Source organism: Taudactylus pleione, unplaced genomic scaffold (genome assembly GCF_031769625.1).
Source record: "Taudactylus pleione unplaced genomic scaffold, aTauple2 ptg000537l, whole genome shotgun sequence".
Classification (NCBI taxonomy): Eukaryota; Metazoa; Chordata; class Amphibia; order Anura; family Myobatrachidae; genus Taudactylus; species Taudactylus pleione.
Window position 1 is genome coordinate 10598217 of NW_028284939.1, and position 19309 is coordinate 10617525.

At 46.7% G+C, this 19309-nt stretch overlaps 1 protein-coding gene across 1 annotated transcript in view; it reads left to right on the plus strand.

The window, feature by feature from the left end:
- The first annotated feature begins 7701 nt into the window (after window positions 1-7701).
- The window catches only part of LSM14A (LSM14A mRNA processing body assembly factor), a 34593-nt gene continuing 22985 nt past the window's right edge, over window positions 7702-19309 (plus strand). The window contains exon 1 of the mRNA XM_088451098.1: window positions 7702-7998. Coding sequence (XP_088307224.1) covers window positions 7878-7998 — 121 coding nt within the window. The 5' untranslated portion in view covers window positions 7702-7877. The remainder of the gene's footprint in view (window positions 7999-19309) is intronic.

The window sequence follows — 19309 nt, forward strand, 5'->3', positions numbered from 1 at the left end:
AAAAACAACACAATTGTTCGCTGCAGAAAAACACAATATTTGTCATTGTGTATTGGCTCTATAAACGTTGCTGGCTTACAAGCTGGAGGACAAAAGGTTTTCCGTGGAAACGGTTTTGCTCCTATAATAACGATCTAATGGGGCATGTTGATACTGAGCGGAAAGAACTCTGCTCATTTGAGCCTGAATAAAGTGATTTTAAATACGCCTTAAACTGAGCCAGGTGTTTTGCTGTTGCCTGATGTTTAACGATATTTGAATTACCCCACCGAAGATGTTAACGCCATTGGAGACACCACAGAACATGTTAGAGGCGGGAAACCATTAAGTGTGTTGATAAATAATACTGGCATTATCAAGTGGGGATTGGACTGGGCTAAATCAATCATTAGGCAAAGCAGGCAGATCTGACGGGGTATGAGGCACGCGGGAGTGCTGGTCCTGCTCTTGGCGCTGCTAGTCTAAGCGCGCGTCCTGACACAGACAATGTCATGAACGTTCAGTAAATAGTACAGCTTAGGATGATGTTAACTCAGTGATTCCCAAAGTCCATCCTCAAGGCACCCTAACAGTACAGGTATTTAGGATATCCATGCTTGACCACAGGTGATCTAATCATTACCTCAATTTGATTTAACCACCTTTGCTCAACCATGGCTATGTTTAAAACACAGACTGTTAGGGTGCCTTGAGGACCGCATTTGGGAACCCCTGTGTTAACTAACTGTCTCCACCATACTTGCTCACTCTTCTGGAAGTTCTGGGGGATTTATGAGGAGGCCACTCACCCGCGGTTCCCTGCGGCCATAATCTTCATCAGCTCTCATGGCTTGCACCAGGGTCTGAGTATCTGCTAGCTGTGTCATGCCAAAGAGGCACATTTGCGCTTTTGTTGCCGGCCATCTTAGGCGCATTTCACGTTGACGCGCCCTTTACTAAGTCTGAGGTCTGCGCTGGAGGTCTGCGCTGGAAGTACTTCACACATGACTGTGGAGACACAGGAGACACAGCTGGAAGTGCCGCTGGGAATAAGTCACTGCTAGACCACGAGGGTTGGTTTGTCAATATTCTACCATGCCGACCTTTCATCAGCCTCCACATGGTAAATATCGACATGGCGCATGTCGACATGAAAAGCAGGCCAACATTTCAACCATTTTGACATTCTCATGTCAACAATATGAATGTCGCCCTTATTTACCACACCCGTCAGTGTACATTACAGTTCGCAGTCACTGTAGTGCACAGTTCCCAAACAGTGCATGTTTTGCAGGTCTCCTCACATAATTACTAGTGAAATAGTTAAGCTGCACCTGTAGATCTTTTAAAATATGTCAGTGAGTAATGAATACACCTGTGCACCTGCTGGGTGACCTGCAACAAGTGAACTGTGTGGGGTCCTGAGGACCGAGTTTGAGAACCACTGCTGTAGTGGATAGATCGGAATCGGTATGAAATACTGCCGGCCGCATTCCCGGCAGCGCCTGGCCGACAAAAGCAGACCCGACGTCTCTTAAACATCGGTACCATCGAGGCATAAATATCGGTACCATCGAGGCACATCGGCCAGTCATGCACATTTACAGCAGGTCTCACCTGCCGCAGAAAAAGCAAGTCTCATTGCATTCAGTGAGTACTCCAACTGCGTATGCAATAGCAGTGGCTAATTTATGCACGCCCAATGCAATGGCTTTCAAACGGACAGGCACGTCTGCAGTTTTCTGGCCACTCCCCCGTCACTGCCCCCAAACGCTCACAGCGATGGCCTTTGTGCGTGCGTAATAGTAGTGCGATATCAGCGCTCACGCAGTGTGGTTTATGCGCATGCACAATGGCTAACAATTGCTCAATCTGCGTACGCAGTTGCATAAGCGATCCTTACTGAATCAGGCCCACATATTGCGCAATGCTTTACTGAGAATATTTCAGTCAATTAAGACCAGTCCCTGCAAACAGTGGAGTTTACACGCCGATGGAGCCTCCTACAGATCCGATGGGGCCGCCTAGTATTCAGTATACTCTAAAAACTGAAAGTTTTCGGAGCTTGCTTGCAGGAACCAACGCCATTAGGTAAACATAGGCAGCCGCCTAAGGGCGCCAGCCACTGGAGGGCGCCACTGTCCACAAAAAAAATGAATGGCATAATACATGGCTGAGTGGCATATAATGAATTTGTGGCACAGCTATGTGGCATATTATGAATTTGCGGCAGTGTTATGAGGAACATTATGATTTTGTCGCTCTCCTGTGTGTAATAGTCTATATAGTATATTATGAATTTGGGACACTGCTGTGTGGCATTTTATTTAACTGGGGAGACTGATGTACGGCATATTATGAATTGGAGGGAACAGGGGCGGTTGGTGAAATGTTGCCTAGGGCGCACGTAAACCTTGCACCGGCCCTGGCCTCCACACCGTGCGCCCTGCAGCCATGGTCACGCAAGTGCAGTTGGCCAGATCGGCAGTGGTATTACTGCTACTTCTGTAGCGGTGTTAGGAATCGCAGGGACAGCTGCTTTTCCGAGCAAATATATTGTGTGTACATCGGCCAGTGTGCACCAGCGATATGCAGTGGCGTATCTATAATGGGTGCAGTGTGTGCGGCTCACATGGGCCCCCTTGTCCAGAGGCTCCCCGCACCGCACACACTGCACCCATATTATTTTAGACTTACCTGTCCGTTGTCCCACGTCGGGTGTTAGCGCTGCTCAGAACACCAGAAAATGGCCGCCGCGGCAATTTTCACGGTGTTCTGCTCATGCGCAGTAGACTCCGGGCACTAGAGTGTGCCCGGAGCCTACTGCGCATGCGCAAGAACCCCGGAAAACGGCCTAGAGTCTACTAAGGCTCCGGGGGCTGGCTAGCCGTGTCAGTCAGCTGCCGGCCACCGGGGAGAGGGGAGGGGGCCCCACACGGGCCCCCCTCTCTTAAGACGCCCCTGGCGATATGTCTTTGAAGGACATCGTTCACAGAAATATCACTTTGGCTGTGCTGCACAGCCGATGGCATATATACCTGCAGATATATCGGTGCATTGTTCTGTGTGTAAGGACGGTCAGCCAAACTGCCCGTACAATTGCTGCAGAGGCAGCAGGACCCCCGGCCAGATATATCTTTAGATGGCAGTGATGGTTGTACAGTAGGTATGAACAACCATCATCTGCAGATCATACTTGCCTAGTTTTGAAAAAGCATTTCAGGGAGATTGTGAGAGCAGCACCTATGAGCGCGTGGTACAGTGGGCGTGTACTGATAAATCTGAGAGGCGTGTCCTAAACCTGACTTACATCCAAATAAACCCAGCTCAAAAGCAGTCAGTAAGATCTGTTTGTTGATGAAAACACACTAATACTTTTCAGAAATTCATAGGGATCATTGGGCCTGATTCAGAGCCGGACGCAATTAGCGCTCGCTCGTCCAGAAAATAGGGGTGGCTATTCAAATGAACCGTTCGCTGTTTGCGGTCTGTTCACGCCTCTAGGTCTGAACGAGCGAACAGAACTTGCGGTCGTTTTTTGGGAAACTACGCCCCCTGGCCGCTCGCATCCTACGTCATGTCCGCTATTTATTAGATTAATCGAGTACATCGACCAGGGTATGAGCTGCTCGCTATTCTTGTGGTTGGTTTTTGCTACCACAATTTTGCGAGCAGTTCTGGCTAGTAAATAACCCAGTGACGTGGTCAATGACGCTGCTGTTTTAATTATGCACACCCATAAAACGCCCGTTTTGACCTTTAAGCGCGCCTGCGATCGGATCTCCACTCCCCGTTTTCAAGCACCTTCCCCTGTTACCACCCACATACGCCTCATCCTGTCACTCAAAATAGCAGGCATTCGCTATTTTGCAAGCACATGAATTTCAACCGCACTGACTGGTTCGCGCATGCGTATAACGAACGATGCGTACGCATGCGCAGTTGGGCAAACATCGCTCGGAGTGAACGAGAGGCCGCTTACGAGTGGCTCTGAATCAGGCCCATTGTGCCTTAAACTAACCAATGCAAGGAAATGACACTAATGATCCCATTTGAATGTATATAACTCTTTCTTAATATAACCGCTTCATAATGGGGGTAAGGATGAAATGAGGGAGATTACTAGACTCTTCAGGGAGACAGGGAGATTGCTACTATTTCAGGGAGTCTCCCTGACAATGAGGGAGAGTTGGCAAGTATGCTGCAGATATATCTTTAAGGTGTGTACCTAACTGAAGGTCTTGGGCAACTGTTATGGTGCATCTATGTATCATTCACAGACAGCTTACTGTGGTGGGAATAAAGCACATATTAGAACTGAATTAATATTTGGTCACCAGGAGAATCCAGAGGACCCTTTGGCTCTCACAAATATCCTCCCTTCATTATTCACAGCAACAGACTTTGCATTCAGGGCCAGATTCAGCAAGGAACGCACGCTAGCAGACACACGCACCCGGCCGCTGCGAGGATATGCTAATCAATGCATACGCACGGAGACCGCAGCACAAGATGCAGATGCCCAGCCCCATATTAATCCGCCCATCTCGCTTTACCCAAAGCCTGATCAGTACTCAAGATACCGTAAACATCGGTAACATCGAGAACCATCTATCACATTTGCATAAAAGTGGTTGACCAGACCTCACGCAGGATCTTGACAACTTCCCGTGTGCACGGAGTCTCATCACTGCATGCTTCGCCGCACTGGCTTAATTATGGAGGCCCTTTAAACGACGTCTCAACGCACATGCACGCCTGCGTTCGCTCGACCACCCCCATCACCACCCACAAACGGCACTTCCTGTCAAGTAATATCGGAAGGAGTCTGCGTGCATGCTGCATGTAGTCTGCGTACTCTTACCCAACCGCACTGGCTAGTTCTCGCACGCGCTGTGCAATGCGTATGCATGCGCAGTACAAAACCATCGGCCAAGAGCGTGCGTTCTCTCATGTGCGTTGCTTGCTGAATCAGGCCCTCAGTCAGTACTTGCGTGTTACTGAAACAAGTTACATTCTCCAAAATAAAGTTAAAACTCCTCACAAAAAGCTGTTTTTTTTTTGCCTAGACTTCCACACAGACGGAGCTGTAACTAGAGGTGTGCTAGCATAGCATTGTCACTGACCAGGGTGTCACTGTCGCTGGCCCATTAGCACATGCATATGGCTTGCAGGGTGCCTGGAAATCCACCTGAGAGCGGGCAGTTTTCTTGCTCCAGACCCTCTCTTATACCCCTTTCAGATATACAACCCGGGAAATTTCCTGCTCAGACACGGGAATTTCTCCTGTGCAAATTCCCGGGTATTTGGTCGAGACCCCCCTTTCACACTACAGTGTCTACCCGGGAAATTCCCAGGTAGACCCCTTTCAGACAAGAGCAGGGTTTTTCTGCTTACCTGCCTCTTCTCTGCCGTCTGCTCCTCCTAGCCTATCCCCTCTTTGGCTGATGATGATGATGTCATCATTCAGCAGCCAAAAGCCGGCCAATCGTAATGCAGTTTTTTTTTTAATTATAATTATTTTAACATTTATTTTAATTCCCTGGTGGTCCAGCGAGAGTGCGGGCGGCCCGCTGTGGCACAGCCGGCCGGTGCTGGGGGTGGTGAGCAGCAGCGCTGAGCGTCCTATAGGACGCTCTGCGCTGTCAGCTCAAAGCAGCAGCGCTGAGCGTCCTATAGGACGCTCTGCGCTGTCAGCTACATGCAAAAGCTGCTTGGTGCTGCCCGGGAGTAGTAAATTCCCGGGTAGCACCATTCAGACAGAAGCAGGGTAATTTCCCGGGACTTAAGTCCCGGGAAAAACCCTGGTCGATTGCAGGGGCGGCTACCCGGGAAAGTGTTCCGGGTAGGTACCTTTCACACAGACATGAGACCGGGGAATTTTGGCCGAGGCAGGCCAAAATCCCGGGAATCTCAGTATGTCTGAAAGGGGTATTAGTCATGTCACAGGTGGGGGGCTGGGGCTTTGCCAGGGTGCTGCACCCATGTGGGGGTTCAGTGAAGGTCCTTTCTCTATGACAACCTTCCATTGCAATGCAATGACCACTTGAAAAGATACAGGAGCTGCCATACACTTTCAGTGCAGACAGCTCATTCTCATCTCTTTGAATCTTACCTTGTGCAGACCCTCCAAAATGACCCCTTCCATCCGGTACAAATTACTCTGCTCCTGGGTTTCCTTCTTAATTGATGATTGCAGACACCTGTGGTGAAACCCCTGTCTCATCTATTAACCATACTTACCTACCCTCCCGATTCGGCCGGGAGCCTCCCGAAAATCGGGCGCTGCTCCCGGCCCCCCGGAAAGGCAGGCAAGTCTCCCGGCCCCAGCGACTCACCTGCATTAACCCCGGCAGCGGGGGGCCAATGACGCGATTCGCGCTGAATCGCGTCATCGTAGCCCCGCCCCCTGCATCACAATGCCATTAATCTCGGCATTGTGAAGAGGGGGCGGGGCCACGATGACGCGATCGTGCTGTCACGCCCCATGCCCCGCCCCCAAAGACGTGTCATCCTCTGAACCACGCCCTCTTTCCACGCAAAACGCCCCTTTTTTGCCGCGATACTCCCCCGTGTGGTTGCCGGACAGCTCCCTCCCGGAAGGAGGGAGCTCAGTGTCGGCAACCCTGCTATTAACTAGTTCAACACAGGTGTCAGCAATCATTAATTAGGTGGCAAGTCCAGGAGCAGAGCATTTTGTACCGGGTGGAAGGGGTCATGTTGGAGGGTAGGCTTGTGGCTCCTCCTTTTTTTCATAGGGGAGATCTATCAAACCATCTAATGGGAGAAGTGGAGGTCCTACGTTTTGGGGTGTGACCATGCACCATTCCCATCACACTGCATCCATTCAAAGCTGCCAGAGTGCCATCCCTATTCGACCCTGCACGGGACACAGCGGACTGCGGGCAGGATGACAGGACAGTGCCCGAAGGGCGGGACGGTTGGGTGGGATGACTTGTCCTTTTTAGAAAGTTTGATAAATCTCCCCTCCAGCTGGGAATTGAAGGCAGGGGTGGTGGTAAACGGTCAATGGGCCTGATTCCGAATCCCAACTGCCATCTCTTACGGATCGCTACTGCTAAAATATGCTAGTACCTTACAAATCTTAGCCGAGCATAGGGACACCCGCTGCTGCCTTCTCATATCTGTCCGATGACGTACAACAGCGTAAACATCGGTAACATCGACGCAGACCCGGCAGCCAAGCAGCTTGTAGGTCAAGTCCGAAATGCCTCAAACACTGAGGCTCTCCTGACGCCCATGAAACGAAGTTAAACGGTACAGACTTACCTGCGTTTGCCTAACCCCCACGCCGTTAAGTCCCCCAAATGCTGACTACCTTTCACTAACTTTGTTAGTGAATCCACCGTGCGAGTGTGATTTCAATACAATTGCCTCGCCGCACATGCGCAGTGTGACATTTGCGCATGCGAAATAGCAATCGCTCGATCTGCATTGCATAAATCACGGAATCAGGCCCAGTGACTGTAACCAGCCCATTACCTGGGTGGGGGTTTATGTGGAGCTAGCCTTTATTACAAGTTACATACTAAACTCTGTTGAGGTACATTCTTGAAGCTACAAATGTACATAAAGGAGTCATTTTAAAGTGCCCATATTGGGGGCTTTCACAGTGTAGTCAGTGGTTATTCCTCTATCGGTGTCACTGTCCCTTTAAGGCCCTGGTTGGCAGGATGCAGATCCCGCCTGCCAGCCAGCCAGTTCCCGCGAGAGGAGAGTGCGCCAGCAGCTCCCGGCGTGCCCCGCGCAGGAAGATGAAGGCAGCGGCGGCCATGTTGCTTTAGGCCCTTGTCCGGAGAGCGTAGGAAGGAACGGCTGACGGAGGCAGCACCCGGGCGCCGGCAATCCGCATCCATCCGGACGGGCGGGGAGTCACCATGAGCGGGGGGACGCCGTACATCGGCAGCAAGATCAGCCTCATCTCCAAGGCGGAGATCAGATATGAGGGCATCCTCTACACCATCGACACCGAGAACTCCACCGTGGCCCTGGCCAAAGGTACCGGCAGGGTGGGGGCCCGGGAGCGGGGGTCACTGTGGACATGGGCTCCTGGAGGCGGCGGGGTGACAGGTGTCTCTGTATCCGGGACCGGCTCCAGCTGTCACAACAACAAACATGGAGGCGCCGGTGCTAGGTGTAACTTCCAGGGGCCAACGGGCCCCCCTATAGCCACAGACTGATCCCACCGCCCAGCCCTCTCCTCTGTGTAACTTCCAGGGGCCAACGGGCCCCCCTATAGCCACAGACTGATCCCACCGCCCAGCCCTCTCCTCTGTGTAACTTCCAGGGGCCAACGGGGCCCCCTATAGCCACAGACTGATCCCACCGCCCAGCCCTCTCCTCTGTGTAACTTCCAGGGGCCAACGGGGCCCCCTATAGCCACAGACTGATCCCACCGCCCAGCCCTCTCCTCTGTGTAACTTCCAGGGGCCAACGGGGCCCCCTATAGCCACAGACTGATCCCACCGCCCAGCCCTCTCCTCTGTGTAACTTCCAGGGGCCAACGGGCCCCCCTATAGCCACAGACTGATCCCACCGCCCAGCCCTCTCCTCTGTGTAACTTCCAGGGGCCAACGGGGCCCCCTATAGCCACAGACTGATCCCACCGCCCAGCCCTCTCCTCTGTGTAACTTCCAGGGGCCAACGGGGCCCCCTATAGCCACAGACTGATCCCACCGCCCAGCCCTCTCCTCTGTGTAACTTCCAGGGGCCAACGGGGCCCCCTATAGCCACAGACTGATCCCACCGCCCAGCCCTCTCCTCTGTGTAACTTCCAGGGGCCAACGGGCCCCCCTATAGCCACAGACTGATCCCAGCCCTCTGTGGCTGTTTATATTACTATCTGGGTTCTCCAGAATCTAGGGACTACCGTATATTATGTGCACACTATAATGTAGGGGCTACCGTATATTAAGTACACACTATAATATAGGGACTACCGTATATTATGTACACTATAATATAGGGACTAGTGTATATTATGTACATGCCATACTGTGGGGACTAGCGTATATTATGTACATGCCATACTGTGGGGACTAACTTATATTATGTACATGCCATACTGTGAGGACTAGCGTATATTATGTACATGCCATACTGTGGGGACTAACTTATATTATGTACATGCCATACTGTGAGGACTAGCGTATATTATGTACATGCCATACTGTGGGGACTAGCGTATATTATGTACATGCCATACTGTGGGGACTAGCGTATATTATGTACATGCCATACTGTGGGGACTAGCGTATATTATGTACATGCCATACTGTGGGGACTAGCGTATATTATGTACATGCCATACTGTGGGGACTAGCGTATATTATGTACATGCCATACTGTGGGGACTAGCGTATATTATGTACATGCCATACTGTGGGGACAAACTTATATTATGTACATGCCATACTGTGAGGACTAGCGTATATTATGTACATGCCATACTGTGGGGACTAGCGTATATTATGTACATGCCATACTGTGGGGACTAACTTATATTATGTACATGCCATACTGTGAGGACTAGCGTATATTATGTACATGCCATACTGTGGGGACTAGCGTATATTATGTACATGCCATACTGTGAGGACTAGCGTATATTATGTACATGCCATACTGTGGGGACAAACTTATATTATGTACATGCCATACTGTGAGGACTAGCGTATATTATGTACATGCCATACTGTGAGGACTAGCGTATATTATGTACATGCCATACTGTGGGGACTAGCGTATATTATGTACATGCCATACTGTGGGGACTAGCGTATATTATGTACATGCCATACTGTGGGGACTAGCGTATATTATGTACATGCCATACTGTGGGGACTAGCGTATATTATGTACATGCCATACTGTGGGGACTAGCGTATATTATGTACATGCCATACTGTGGGGACTAGCGTATATTATGTACATGCCATACTGTGGGGACTAGCGTATATTATGTACATGCCATACTGTGGGGACTAGCGTATATTATGTACATGCCATACTGTGGGGACTAGCGTATATTATGTACATGCCATACTGTGGGGACTAGCGTATATTATGTACATGCCATACTGTGGGGACTAGCGTATATTATGTACACGCCATACTGTGGGGACTAGCGTATATTATGTACACGCCACACTGTGGGGACTAGCGTATAATATGTACACGCCACACTGTGGGGACTAGCGTATATTATGTACACGCCACACTGTGGGGACTAGCGTATATTATGTACACCCCATACTGTGGGGACTAGCGTATATTATGTACACGCCATACTGTGGGGACTAGCGTATATTATGTACACGCCATACTGTGGGGACTAACTTATATTCTGTACATGCCATACTGTGGGGACTAACTTATATTATGTACATGCCATACTGTGGGGACTAGTGTATACTATGTACACGCCATCCTGTGAGGACTAGCGTATATTATGTACATGCCATACTGTGGGGACTAACTTATATTATGTACATGCCATACTGTGGGGACTAGTGTATACTTTATGTCCAGTTATTTATATAGTGCACACATATTCCGCAGCTCTTTACAGAGAGAATATCTGGCCATACACATCAGTCCCTGCCCCAGTGGAGCTTACACTCTATATTCCCTACCACATGCGCACACAGTCAGATGAACTATTTTACCAATGATTGAATGATTTCTGACTGCATTAAAGTAAATGGAATCGTCCAAGTTTGACTGCAATCACATCCGATGTCAGAGATCGTTATCTGAGAAGCGGGAACGCGCATCGGTCATCTGACAAACATGTCACATATGTCAGATTTTCCTTCAGATATGAATGATTTTTAAAATCGTTATTGTACAGAGCTGAAGGAAAATCTGACCGTGTGTAGCACCATTAGGTTTTTGGGAGCCAATGAACCTACCAGTATATTTTTGGAGTGTGGGAGGAAACCGGAGCACCAGGAGGAAACCCACGCAAGCACAGGGAGAATATACAAACTCCACACAGTTGGGGCCATGTACAACCCACAATGTAGGGACTGCCGTGTATTACGCACACCCCACAATGTAGGGACTGCCGTGTATTACGCACACCCCACAATGTAGGGACTGCCGTGTATTACGCACACCCCACAATGTAGGGACTGCCGTGTATTACGCACACACGCTAGGATCTCGAGGGCTACAGTATAACATGTTTGGGGGGGAAGGGTTACAGTATAATATACACCTGTACACTGGAGTCTGAGGGGCTACAGTATAATATATACATGCCAGAGTCTAGGTGGGCTACAGTATGAAAAACCAGCGCTTAATAAAGGAAGCCTCAGTACAATACTGCTTTATATCCAGACTCCTTGGTTTTGAAACAATGTATCTCTCTAGTAAACACTGAATGGAGACTTATATAAACATTCTGTCTGGAATACACAACAAGGTATCTTTCCTTCAAGTGAGTAGGAAACAATGATATAAAAACAGCAACACTTACATAAGCGTTGTGTCCCTCATTCATATCAAGGTTTCCTTCATCTTGTTTGTTGTTATCTCAGGGCCAGATCCAAATGTAGGGAAAAGGTCATTTATTCACACAATATTCCATAAAAAACAAAAGGCAGTGTAGAGAATGAATACATAAAAAAGTAAAAGTCCTGGAACTACCGGAGGTGTTGATATTTGTGCGGAGACCGCAATCCAAACAGCATTTGCGCCGTGAAGCTGCAGTGAGGCCGCAAGGAAAGGTCCGTGTAAGCTGAAACTAATACACACGTGATCTACTTGTCAGCACGCAACAGTGCAATCCTTCCGGGTCTTCTGTCTCAGATCCCGAAACACAGGATAGCTTCAACGCGTTTCAAGGGGCCTTCACCTACAGTATAATACCCTGTCTGGGGTCTACACCTATACACTGAATATGTGGGGCTGCAGTATAAAATACACATAGGAGCCTGGTGGCTACAGTATAATATACACACATGGGGGATGTGGGGCTATATTCTATACACAAACCAGTGGATATGGGAATACAGTATAATTTACATCGGATTCTAGGGGTTACAGTATATTATACACCTATGCACTGGTGTCTGGCAGCTACAGTATAATATACACACATTGGGGGATGTGAGTGGTACAGTATATTATACACCTATGCACTGGCGTCTGGGAGCTACAGTATAATATACACTGGAGGGATGTGAGCGGTACAGTATAATATACACACATTGGGAGATGTGAGCGGTACAGTATATTATACACCTATACACTGGTGTCTGGTAACTACAGTATAATATACACACATTGGGGGGATGTGAGCGGTACAGTATATTATACACCTATACACTGGCGTCTGGCAGCTACAGTATAATATACACACATTGGGGGGATGTGAGCGGTACAGTATATTATACACCTATACACTGGTGTCTGGGAGCTACAGTATAATATACACACATTGGGGGGATGTGAGCGGTACAGTATATTATACACCTATACACTGGTGTCTGGCAGCTACAGTATAATATACACACATTGGGGGGATGTGAGCGGTACAGTATATTATACACCTATACACTGGTGTCTGGGAGCTACAGTATAATATACACACATTGGGGGATGTGAGCGGTACAGTATATTATACACCTATACACTGGCGTCTGGCAGCTACAGTATAATATACACACATTGGGGGGATGTGAGCGGTACAGTATATTATACACCTATACACTGGCGTCTGGTAACTACAGTATAATATACACACATTGGGGGATGTGAGCGGTACAGTATATTATACACCTATACACTGGCGTCTGGTAACTACAGTATAATATACACACATTGGGGGATGTGAGCGGTACAGTATATTATACACCTATACAGTGGCGTCTGGCAGCTACAGTATAATATACACACATTGGGGGGATGTGAGCGGTACAGTATATTATACACCTATACACTGGCGTCTGGTAACTGCAGTATAATATACACACATTGGGGGATGTGAGCGGTACAGTATAATATACACACATTGGGGGGATGTGAGCGGTACAGTATATTATACACCTATACTGGCGTCTGGGAGCTACAGTATAATATACACACATTGGGGGATGTGAGCGGTACAGTATATTATACACCTATACACTGGTGTCTGGTAACTACAGTATAATATACACACATTGGGGGATGTGAACGATACAGTATATTATACACTGGCGTCTGGCAGCTACAGTATAATATACACACATTGGGAGATGTGAGCGGTACAGTATATTATACACCTATACACTGGTGTCTGGCAGCTACAGTATAATATACACACATTGGGGGGATTTGAGCGGTACAGTATATTATACACCTATACACTGGCGTCTGGGAGCTACAGTATAATATACACACATTGGAGGGATGTGAGCGGTACAGTATATTATACACCTATACACTGGTGTCTGGTAACTGCAGTATAATATACACACATTGGGGGGATTTGAGCGGTACAGTATATTATACACCTATACACTGGCGTCTGGGAGCTACAGTATAATATACACACATTGGGGGATGTGAGCGGTACAGTATATTATACACCTATACACTGGTGTCTGGGAACTACAGTATAATATACACACATTGGGGGATGTGAGCGGTACAGTATATTATACACCTATACACTGGTGTCTGGCAGCTACAGTATAATATACACACATTGGGGGATGTGAGCGGTACAGTATATTATACACCTATACACTGGCGTCTTGTAACTGCAGTATAATATACACACATGGGGGATGTGAGCGGTTCAGTATATTATACACCTATACACTGGCGTCTGGTAACTACAGTATAATATACACACATTGGGGGATGTGAGCGATGCAGTATAATATACACACATGGGGGATGTGAGCGGTACAGTATATTATACACCTATGCACTGGCGTCTGGTAACTGCAGTATAATATACACACATGGGGGAAGTGAGCGGTACAGTATATTATACACCTATACACTGGCGTCTGGGAGCTACAGTATAATATACACACATTGGGGGATGTGAGCGGTACAGTATATTATACACCTATACACTGGTGTCTGGTAACTACAGTATAATATACACACATTGGGGGATGTGAGCGATACAGTATATTATACACTGGCGTCTGGCAGCTACAGTATAATATACACACATTGGGAGATGTGAGCGGTACAGTATATTATACACCTATACACTGGTGTCTGGCAGCTACAGTATAATATACACACATTGGGGGGATGTGAGCGGTACAGTATATTATACACCTATACACTGGCGTCTGGGAGCTACAGTATAATATACACACATTGGAGGGATGTGAGCGGTACAGTATATTATACACCTATACACTGGTGTCTGGCAGCTACAGTATAATATACACACATTGGGGGGATGTTAGCGGTACAGTATAATATACACACATTGGGGGATGTGAGCGGTACAGTATATTATACACCTATACACTGGTGTCTGGCAGCTACATTATAATATACACACATTGGATGTGAGCGGTACAGTATATTCACCTATACACTGGTGTCTGGCAGCTACAGTATAATATACACACATTGGGGGGATGTGAGCGGTACAGTATATTATACACCTATGCACTGGCGTCTGGGAGCTACAGTATAATATACACACATTGGGGGGATGTGAGCGGTACAGTATATTATACACCTATACACTAGTGTCTGGCAGCTACAGTATAATATACACACATTGGGGGAAGTGAGCGGTACAGTATATTATACACCTATACACTGGCGTCTGGTAACTACGGTATAATATACACACATTGGGGGAAGTGAGCGGTACAGTATATTATACACACATTGGGGGAAGTGAGCGGTACAGTATATTATACACCTATACACTGGTGTCTGGTAACTACAGTATAATATACACACATTGGGGGATGTGAGCGATACAGTATAATATACACACATGGGGGATGTGAGCGGTACAGTATATTATACACCTATACACTGGCGTCTGGGAGCTACAGTATAATATACACACATTGGGGGATGTGAGCGGTACAGTATATTATACACTGGTGTCTGGCAGCTACAGTATAATATACACACATTGGGAGATGTGAGCGGTACAGTATATTATACACTGGTGTCTGGCAGCTACAGTATAATATACACACATTGGGGGGATGTGAGCGGTACAGTATATTATACACCTATACACTGGTGTCTGGCAGCTACAGTATAATATACACACATTGGGGGGATGTGAGCGGTACAGTATAATATACACACATTGGGGGGATGTGAGCGGTACAGTATAATATACACACATTGGGGGGATGTGAGCGGTACAGTATAATATACACACATTGGGGGATGTGAGCGGTACAGTATAATATACACACATTGGGGGGATGTGAGCGGTACAGTATATTATACACCTATACACTGGCGTCTGGGAGCTACAGTATAATATACACACATTGGGGGGATGTGAGCGGTACAGTATATTATACACCTATACACTGGTGTCTGGTAACTACAGTATAATATACACACATTGGGGGATGTGAACGATACAGTATATTATACACTGGTGTCTGGCAGCTACAGTATAATATACACACATTGGGAGATGTGAGCGGTACAGTATATTATACACCTATACACTGGTGTCTGGCAGCTACAGTATAATATACACACATTGGGGGGATGTGAGCGGTACAGTATATTATACACCTATACACTGGCGTCTGGGAGCTACAGTATAATATACACACATTGGAGGGATGTGAGCGGTACAGTATATTATACACCTATACACTGGTGTCTGGTAACTGCAGTATAATATACACACATTGGGGGATGTGAACGATACAGTATATTATACACCTATACACTGGTGTCTGGCAGCTACAGTATAATATACACACATTGGGGGATGTGAGCGGTACAGTATATTATACACCTATACACTGGCGTCTGGTAACTGCAGTATAATATACACACATGGGGGATGTGAGCGGTACAGTATATTATACACCTATACACTGGCGTCTGGTAACTACAGTATAATATACACACATTGGGGGATGTGAGCGATACAGTATAATATACACACATGGGGGATGTGAGCGGTACAGTATATTATACACCTATGCACTGGCGTCTGGTAACTGCAGTATAATATACACACATGGGGGATGTGAGCGGTACAGTATATTATACACCTATACACTGGCGTCTGGGAGCTACAGTATAATATACACACATTGGGGGATGTGAGCGGTACAGTATATTATACACCTATACACTGGTGTCTGGTAACTACAGTATAATATACACACATTGGGGGATGTGAGCGATACAGTATATTATACACTGGCGTCTGGCAGCTACAGTATAATATACACACATTGGGAGATGTGAGCGGTACAGTATATTATACACCTATACACTGGCGTCTGGTAACTACAGTATAATATACACACATTGGGGGATGTGAGTGGTACAGTATATTATACACCTATACACTGGTGTCTGGCAGCTACATTATAATATACACACATTGGGGGATGTGAGTGGTACAGTATATTATACACCTATACACTGGCGTCTGGTAACTGCAGTATAATATACACACATTGGGGGGATGTGAGCGGTACAGTATAATATACACACATTGGGGGATGTGAGCGGTACAGTATATTATACACCTATACACTGGTGTCTGGCAGCTACATTATAATATACACACATTGGGGGAAGTGAGCGGTACAGTATAATATACACACATTGGGGGATGTGAGTGGTACAGTATATTATACACTGGTGTCTGGCAGCTACAGTATAATATACACACATTGGGGGGATGTGAGCGGTACAGTATATTATACACCTATACACTGGCGTCTGGTAACTGCAGTATAATATACACACATTGGGGGGATGTGAGCGGTACAGTATATTATACACCTATACACTGGCGTCTGGGAGCTACAGTATAATATACACACATTGGGGGATGTGAGTGGTACAGTATATTATACACCTATACACTGGCGTCTGGTAACTGCAGTATAATATACACACATTGGGGGGATGTGAGCGGTACAGTATAATATACACACATTGGGGGATGTGAGCGGTACAGTATATTATACACCTATACACTGGTGTCTGGCAGCTACAGTATAATATACACACATTGGGGGATGTGAGTGGTACAGTATATTATACACCTATACACTGGCGTCTGGTAACTGCAGTATAATATACACACATTGGGGGGATGTGAGCGGTACAGTATAATATACACACATTGGGGGATGTGAGCGGTACAGTATATTATACACCTATACACTGGCGTCTGGTAACTGCAGTATAATATACACACATTGGGGGGATGTGAGCGGTACAGTATATTATACACACATTGGGGGAAGTGAGCGGTACAGTATAATATACACACATTGGGGGGATGTGAGCGGTACAGTATATTATACACACATTGGGGGAAGTGAGCGGTACAGTATAATATACACACATTGGGGGGATTTGAGCGGTACAGTATAATATACACACATTGGGGGAAGTGAGCGGTACAGTATAATATACACACATTGGGGGGATGTGAGCGGTACAGTATAATATACACACATTGGGGGGATGTGAGCGGTACAGTATATTATACACCTATACACTGGTGTCTGGTAACTGCAGTATAATATACACACATTGGGGGGATGTGAGCGGTTCAGTATATTATACACCTATACACTGGTGTCTGGTAACTACAGTATAATATACACACATTGGGGGATGTGAACGATACAGTATATTATACACTGGTGTCTGGCAGCTACAGTATAATATACACACATTGGGGGGATGTGAGCGGTACAGTATATTATACACCTATACACTGGTGTCTGGCAGCTACAGTATAATATACACACATTGGGGGATGTGAGTGGTACAGTATATTATACACCTATACACTGGTTTCTGGTAACTGCAGTATAATATACACACATTGGGGGGATGTGAGCGGTACAGTATATTATACACCTATACACTGGTGTCTGGGAGCTACAGTATAATATACACACATTGGGGGATGTGAGTGGTACAGTATATTATACACCTATACACTGGCGTCTGGTAACTGCAGTATAATATACACACATTGGGGGGATGTGAGCGGTACAGTATATTATACACCTATACACTGGCGTCTGGGTGCTACAGTATAATATATACACACATTGGGGGGATGTGAGCGGTACAGTATATTATACACCTATACACTGGTGTCTGGCAGCTACATTATAATATACACACATTGGGGGAAGTGAGCGGTACAGTATATTATACACCTATACACTGGTGTCTGGCAGCTACATTATAATATACACACATTGGGGGAAGTGAGCGGTACAGTATATTATACACCTATACACTGGCGTCTGGGAGCTACAGTATAATATACACACATTGGGGGAAGTGAGCGGTACAGTATATTATACACCTATACACTGGCGTCTGGTAACTGCAGTATAATATACACACATTGGGGGGATGTGAGCGGTACAGTATATTATACACCTATACACTGGTGTCTGGCAGCTACATTATAATATACACACATTGGGGGATGTGAGCTGTACAGTATATTATACACCTATACACTGGCGTCTGGTAACTGCAGTATAATATACACACATTGGGGGGATGTGAGCGGTACAGTATAATATACACACATTGGGGGATGTGAGTGGTACAGTATATTATACACCTATACACTGGTGTCTGGTAACTACAGTATAATATACACACATTGGGGGATGTGAGCGGTACAGTATATTATACACTGGTGTGTGGCAGCTACATTATAATATACACATTGGATGTGAGCGGTACAGTATATTCACCTATACACTGGTGTCTGGGAGCTACAGTATAATATACACACATTGGGGGATGTGAGTGGTACAGTATATTATACACCTATACACTGGTGTCTGGTAGCTACAGTATTAATATACACACATTGGGGGATGTGAGCTGTACAGTATATTATACACTGGTGTCTGGTAACTACAGTATAATATACACACATTGGGGGAAGTGAGCGGTACAGTATAATATACACACATTGGGGGATGTGAGCGGTACAGTATAATATACACACATTGGGGGATGTGAGCGGTACAGTATAATATACACACATTGGGGGATGTGAGCGGTACAGTATAGGTTTCCTGGAGGGGGACTTGGGATTAGGCACCCTACCCTCTCGGGA